The following is a 7,186-nucleotide window of genomic DNA, read 5'->3' on the forward strand; positions in this document are numbered from 1 at the left end:
ATAGACAAAAAATTATGTGAATCCATTAGAAATTAAAAAATTTCGTTTTTAATAAAGAAATTATAAATATTAATATGACAATGAGAGAGTACAAATATCTTTATTTTTATGTCTTTATTATGTATTTATTATTAAATTTAAAACTTAAATGTTAAAATGAAACTGTTAGATCTTATCAATTTTCTTTATGCTTGTATAAAAGATTTTGATACTTTAACTTTGTTTTAATTGAATCACAAAATTACATAAATACACTGATATATTGTAACTTTCTTTTGATTGGATTTTGTTCACTATTTTTGTTAGATAGGTATAAAATCATTGTTATAAGATGGTTCTAGACCATTCAAACAAGTGATTTAGTACATTTCTAAAAAAAAGTAAAAAAGTTTCAAATAATATAAAATTGGATCTCCAACCACATTTTCATATTGATATAATGTTGGGCGGTTCAAATCAATTATTCAGACTTTGAAAACGAAAACAAATATACGGAGTATGAGTAGAGTACAAAACCAACAATAGTGCTCTATGGATATAATATCAGAATAGATATGCTCTTTTCAAATTACTTTGTTTTCATCAGTTAAAAATGAACAAAGTCAACCGAAATTAATGAACGCTTATAAATTATGTGGCATCCAAAATTCAACATAAATGGATGTTCATGGGAGTATTTGAAAGATCTCTACAACCTCCCCCAGAAAAAAGAAAAAAAAATTCTCAAAATCAATTTCTGTCTCCATCAAAGATTTTGATTCTATGAAACGACTATTAATCTGTAGAGTTGGTAACCCAAGTTACATGCATCTAATTATGGTCAAATCATAGATATAGGTTATCCTTTCATTATCACAAAAATGACATCAAATTATAGTAAAGTAACATCCACCGAGTTCAACAATTTATTTGTCAGACAAATATTCTCAAACTGACAATTTTATAATATCCACAAAGAATTCTCTCTTTCAGATTTTGAACCTGCAACCTCTCACACAGAGACCTGCCTTTGCCACTAAACCAAAAGCTAGTTCTTTCTCATACTGACATTAGCACGTATCAAGCTACCATTTAACCCAAATTAATATTTCATTATAGAGTTGTTACATTATTATAACCAAGGTTAATTACCAGTGAAATTGTGCTCGCTTTGACCTTGGTTAGGACACTTGGCAGAATCATATTGGCTAGTAAAAGATAAACTTAATTATAGAACCACCTTGTAAAATTAACATATTTCAGAACCTTTCTTAATCTAACGGACAATTTATATTGCCTGAATGTATGATACCAAAGAAGATGCTAAAAGAAACTAAAGAGCACATGACAATTTTTTATGTGTTTCTTATGATATCCTTGAAAAGTATCTAATAAAATAAATGAAAGAGGTGATAAGTTGGTTAGGTGTCCACCACTACAAGTAAAGAGTGAATGAAGAATAAGATAATGATATAAATGATCTATTCTAAAAAGATTGTAACCAAGTTTTAAATCCAAATAAATAAGTAAGGAAATAGTAAAAACCAAAATCTCACTCTCATGTCTGTTAGGGTTCCTATGGTTGGATTCATAAAAATAACAAAATTTACCGAGTACGCAAGGATCACCAGAAGAAAAGAAACAAAAGCACTAGCTAGCTCAGTATGATCAATAGATGTAATTTCTACTATTACGTTACCTTCTCTTCAGATTGTTCATCAACTGTTTCACTCGTTTCTACACTATCTTCTGATTCTTCGGCTACATTTTCGGCTTCATTTTCAGATTGTTTATCACCTCTTTCACTCATTTTTAGACGAATAGGCCTCTCCATAAGCTCCTGTATTGAGGCAAAAGGAATTATCCACACAGAACACACAAAGAAAATAGCGCTAATTAAAATTGAAAATTATGCAAGCAGAACTAAGTACTCAAAAACTAAAAAGTATCTATCAATTAAAATTAATCTATTAATTAAGCTCCAAGCTACATAGGCATACAATTAGCCCTCAATTGTGCAATTAATCGACATTACAACTTGCCCCTCAATAGTACAAGTAGGCAAAACTTTCTCTTACATATCATTTTGAACTTCAAACAAGAGTTGCAAAAAAAGCATCCATTGGTTAAGACGGTAAACAAACCCTATAATTATAATTATAATATTCTGAATTGTAAAAATACATGGCCAGTTTTAAAGCCACATATCAGGAAAAAGAACAAGTAACATTATGAAAGTAAAATAAAAATTTGTAACTTAAAAGACACGTGTTAGTGAACAAAATTAAATATACTAAAACAATTTTTATGTGGGTGAGCACCTGCATCACAGACCAAAAACAGAGTTTCTTGTTTAGAATGGGGGTTCGAAAACAATATAAGTCAGAAACAAGAGTGAGGGGATGGTACTTTGCAAAGCGCGGATCAGCCAGTACTATGGATTCATATCTATGTTTACAAAGTTCAAACGGTCAATCCGAACCGCTCAACATGATCTCTATATGAAAATATAGTTGGAGACCGGATTTTACTCTGTGTAGATTTTTTTTACTTTTCTAGATAGGTTGAACATCACTACTTTTGGATGTTCAGAATTTTTAAATGCAGTGAATTTACTTATTTAAAAAATAGAAAAATACTAAACAATGTAAAATTCGATCTCCAAGTACACTTTCATATGAAGATCATGTTGAAAATTTCAGATCGATTGATTGGACCTTTGAAAACAAAGATATGGATCCATAGTACGGATCAATGAGCGCTTTGCAAAGTACCAAAGCCTCACTCCCGAAACAATGCTAAGCCTACATCCTAATTCTTGTTTGGCAGGGGCTAAAAAGGAAAAAAATGGCAAGAAATTTTATTACAAACTTATCTTGTTGAGGTAACTAAACCAGCCAATTTACCATCAAAGAGATGGAGATAATTTGGACAGAATTAACATTAATTCCACACATATTTTAATACCAAGAAAAACTAGTTGTTACAAAATATCTGTCTTTATACTGGCACTGACAAGTCATGAGTCAAATTTATTGTTTTCATTAACTTACCTTTCCATCAAGCTCCGCAATGGCAGCCTCAGCCTCTTCTTTGGTACTAAAAGCGACAAACCCATAACCCTCTGAGCGCCCTGTACGATTATCGAATATTACACGTACTGATGTTGGGTTAAAACCCACAAAAAGTTCTCTCAGATGAGCAGATCTCGCTTTCCATGCAAGATTTGATACATACACAACGTGTCTGTCCGTTGAAATGATGGTTCCTTCCGGAGGAGGGGTGGGAGGTCTTCTAAATCTCTTGGAATGTTCAACTTTAATTGTCCTTCCCGAAACTTCCTGGTAAATAAAAGTAAAATATAAACTTTTTCAGTCCCCCTAGGGTAAATTTCACCAAAAATTGCATTGCAGAAGAGAAAGATCCTTTTAAAAGTAAATTGTATCCATAAAATATCATGAAATAGAAGAGCTTGCGGCTTTCTACTGTTGGAGACTTGGAGTATTGATAATGAAATCAAGAAATACTTAATTTGTTGTAAAAATTGTATAAAATTAGATTGAAGGCGGAGACATATTTTGTATAATTTGTATACTCTGTAACCAAAATAGATTTAGTAGCTTTAGGAGGTTGTACGAGAAAATTTGTATACCCAAGTTACTGAGAACATCAAAACAAAAGAATTTAATTCATAAATGACAGTCCAAACCAAGAAAAAAACATTACTACTGCTAGCATCAATTGTAGATCTGTATTTTGAGTACATATGCACCTTGGAGAATTTGGAACTATTCTATTCTCCCATGAACCTAGCTACTAATAACAACCCTTGTTGAAAATTATTTAAGAACTTAGTAAGAGATCCACTGGTGCCATCTGAGTATTGTCACCCTACAATACTTATCTAAGTTTCTCATTGCTTTGAGCAAACTCAATTTCATTATTTTTCACGAAACTATTCTATGATTGTGTCAGAAATTTAGTTAACAGTATGTGTTTAAACAATTCACTATACTATGACTGCAATCTGTTGGTCATGTAGGGCATTTTCCGCAAAACTCCCTAACTGAAACAATTATATAAATATTTCAATCAGAAAAATACAACTATCTCTGTCTACATTTATGCTTACAGAAGAGTTGAATTTTTCAATAACAGCTTGTGCCTCCTCCGGAGAAGACATGGTAACAAATGCAAAGCCTTTGCTCAATCCATTTTCTCGCTTGATCATCTGCACATTATGGGAAAAACTTTCAAATATCACACAAAAGCATGCATGAAGAAAATATTTTCCCCCTAGGGGTGAAAACGGAGCGAATAGTGGTAAAACTATATCCACATTCCTTCATTTTCCAGATACGGGGTGGATATCAGACATATCAAAAAGATATGGATCCAGATCAAATCTGATGTATTAAAAGTTCATAATATTTATCTAATTATAATGGTGAATAACATAAATTTTTCACAATATATATTAAAATATAAGGTATATATCTACTATTCGGGAAACAGATAATTGAAACGTAAAACCATATCAATATCCTTATTCACACGGATATTCGGATATCCTGTATCTACATCTAAGTTTTCGAATACGGATCAAATACAAGATATTATCCATAGTGTTTTCACCCCTACCACCCCCCCGCCAAAAAATAAAAATAAATAAATATTTGACATACACCATCAATTTTCTTATTACTTGTTGGTACCAGAGAATAGGTTTCCTGGCTTACACATAATGTACCAGTAGTATAATAGTGCTGGTTTGGTTATCAATGAAATGTCAAATCTCACACATTCATTCAACATTCTACATATCAATCAATTATCCTCGGAACATTCAAATTTTGTTTCCTTATTCAATATGAATTTTTTTTTTCCAATTTTTAAGAACATATATACAAACAAAAAAAAAATACCTCGACATCTTTTACAGTGCCACACTCGCTAAATAAAGTTTTAATAGCTGGACCTGACATGCTCCATGGTAAGTTCGCCACATACAGCTTCCTTTTCCCTCCCTCCTCCGCCTCCGGTGAGGTCACCGATGGTGAGGTGACCTCGCCGTCACCGCTCTCTGTAACCACCGCCTCTTGAACGGCCGAGCACTGGAGTCTCAGGCGAGGCACACGAATTGATGGGTAGGATAGAGATTTGAAGGAGACAATAGGGGTAGAATGAGAAAGTGTATGACATTTTTGGAGGGGAAAGTTGGGTTTCGCGTTGAAGTTTTGGATAGAGAGGAGAGATGGTGTGGCTGCCATTTTTGGGGTGAAAATGCTTCGAGGCTTTGGGTTTAGTAGGAGTTTTTGACCAAACTACCCCTGTCTTGCCCTTTTGTTGTTTCGGATAAGGAGAGCCGATTTTTTTTTTTTTTAAAAAAGCTTTATTTTTTCTCTGACAAGAATTTTGTTTGGAGATTTTGTCATTATTTTATATATTTTTTTTTCAAGGCAAGTTAGTTGGATGGGATCCATTAATAATTGAAAATTTTGATAATCATAAAAGTAATTTTAAATTTTGGATCTGATATTTAAAATATAATTTAGAATAAATGTATGTTGAGTACATAATAATGTTAAATTTACTGTGCAACTTGAAATTAACAAAATAATAATTGATGAATTATTGAATGTGGTGTAAAGTTATAGTGAGACTATGATACTATGTATTGTGCAAATTGATCTATTTACATATCAATATTTGTTATTTTCAAAGTTTAAATAGTCAATCTCACCTGTAATATAATATTCAAATGAAAATATACTTAAAAACTAAATTTAAAATTTATTAAAAATTCACTTTATTTTTAGATAGATAAGAAAATCATTGCTTTTAAATAGTTTTATATAAATATTGTGTTTGATAGTTCATATTTAATATTTAGAAATTAAAAATAGAGATATTAATTCATAATACGAACCGTTATACACTGTGCATAGTACCATAGTTTTTCTCTACTAGTTAATATAAAATCAATCTATATGATAAAAAAAAAATGCAGTTAAGATACCAAGAGCAAGAATATAATTGATATCTCGGTAATTCGGATAAAGATCATAAGAATATAAAACTGCATTTGAACGAAAGTGGTGCCTATGTTTCCTCAAACAACAGAAAATGAAAAAACATTTGCGCAGAATATATATAGTTCGACCAAAGCTTTATTTGAGAAAGAAACAATTGGATAGACTAAAATATCCTTCAAGAAGAAATGATTTATACCAGTGTCGTAAATAACAGTATGTGTTCGTCGGACAGATAGGGTATTGTCAAATAATTAATCGGGAATAATCGGCTATAATCAGAAATAATCAGCCGATTAATCAGAAAAATTTATAACAGTCTGATCACCGCTAACGATTAATCGGTCCAAACAGACGTTTTTTACAACACTGATGTAGACAAAAGCGGGGTTCTAAAACGCGATAGCATGCTACAACGGTGCTATATATACATAGCGCTATTCTTTTAGCCGTTCTGCTATGACATGATAAATGTTATTTAAATCTTTAAACAAAAGTAAATCATCCGTATATTGGTAAATGTTAAACCCTTTTTCATTTTTCCTTACAATTTTTTTTTTGTTAAGGAACAGAGTAGGAGGGGAAGCTGTTTGAAGAACTTGGATTTCAATCAATTTGCAGGTCGAAGATATCTAACTAAAAATGTAAATGAAACCTTAAAAATTGAATTGAAATTTTTTATTCGACAGTTATATTAGTCATATAAATGCCCTAACACAATGTGTGAAAAAACAAATGATGTGTATTATTTTCTTGCTTTGAATAGTTAACACTGTATGCTTAATGAAAAAAAATGTGCTTTTCTTTTAGCTTTTGAGATTATTTGAAGGTTTGGTATGACTTAATTTGAACTATGATATTTTATTATTAGTTTAACTAGTAGTCGAATTTTTTTTCATTTAAGGTTATTGAATTCCAAAAATAAAATTCTTACATAGCTTAATTTTTCATTGGATATGAAAAAAAGAATGATGTTGCCTTGTTTTCCTTTGTAAATAAACCAAATAATTTATTAGATCGTTACGATTGCTTCAGAGCAAATAATTGATTAGCTAATCTTTTTTAAATATTAGGGTGGGCACATATTTGTAGTTAAAAATCATGGGAAATTTGCTAATAAAAAAAACTTGTGACTTTGGTAGTTTAAACATGCTTAAATTGTGACTTTGGTAGTT

The 7,186-nt window shown here is 31.1% G+C and overlaps 1 protein-coding gene across 1 annotated transcript; it reads right to left on the minus strand.

Annotated features, from left to right (window-relative positions):
- Positions 1-1,444: 1,444 nt before the first annotated feature.
- Positions 1,445-5,286, minus strand: LOC144558521 (28 kDa ribonucleoprotein, chloroplastic-like). Its single transcript, XM_078307363.1, has 4 exons — positions 4,905-5,286; positions 4,112-4,210; positions 3,033-3,320; positions 1,445-1,819 (listed from the first exon to the last, which is right to left on the minus strand). Exons 1-4 carry the CDS (start codon positions 5,247-5,249, stop codon positions 1,670-1,672), a joined length of 882 nt encoding a protein of 293 aa, XP_078163489.1. The 5' UTR covers positions 5,250-5,286; the 3' UTR covers positions 1,445-1,669.
- Between the last annotated feature and the right edge of the window lie 1,900 nt (positions 5,287-7,186).

Source organism: Carex rostrata, chromosome 8 (genome assembly GCF_964058835.1).
Source record: "Carex rostrata chromosome 8, lpCarRost1.2, whole genome shotgun sequence".
Taxonomy (NCBI): domain Eukaryota; kingdom Viridiplantae; phylum Streptophyta; class Magnoliopsida; order Poales; family Cyperaceae; genus Carex; species Carex rostrata.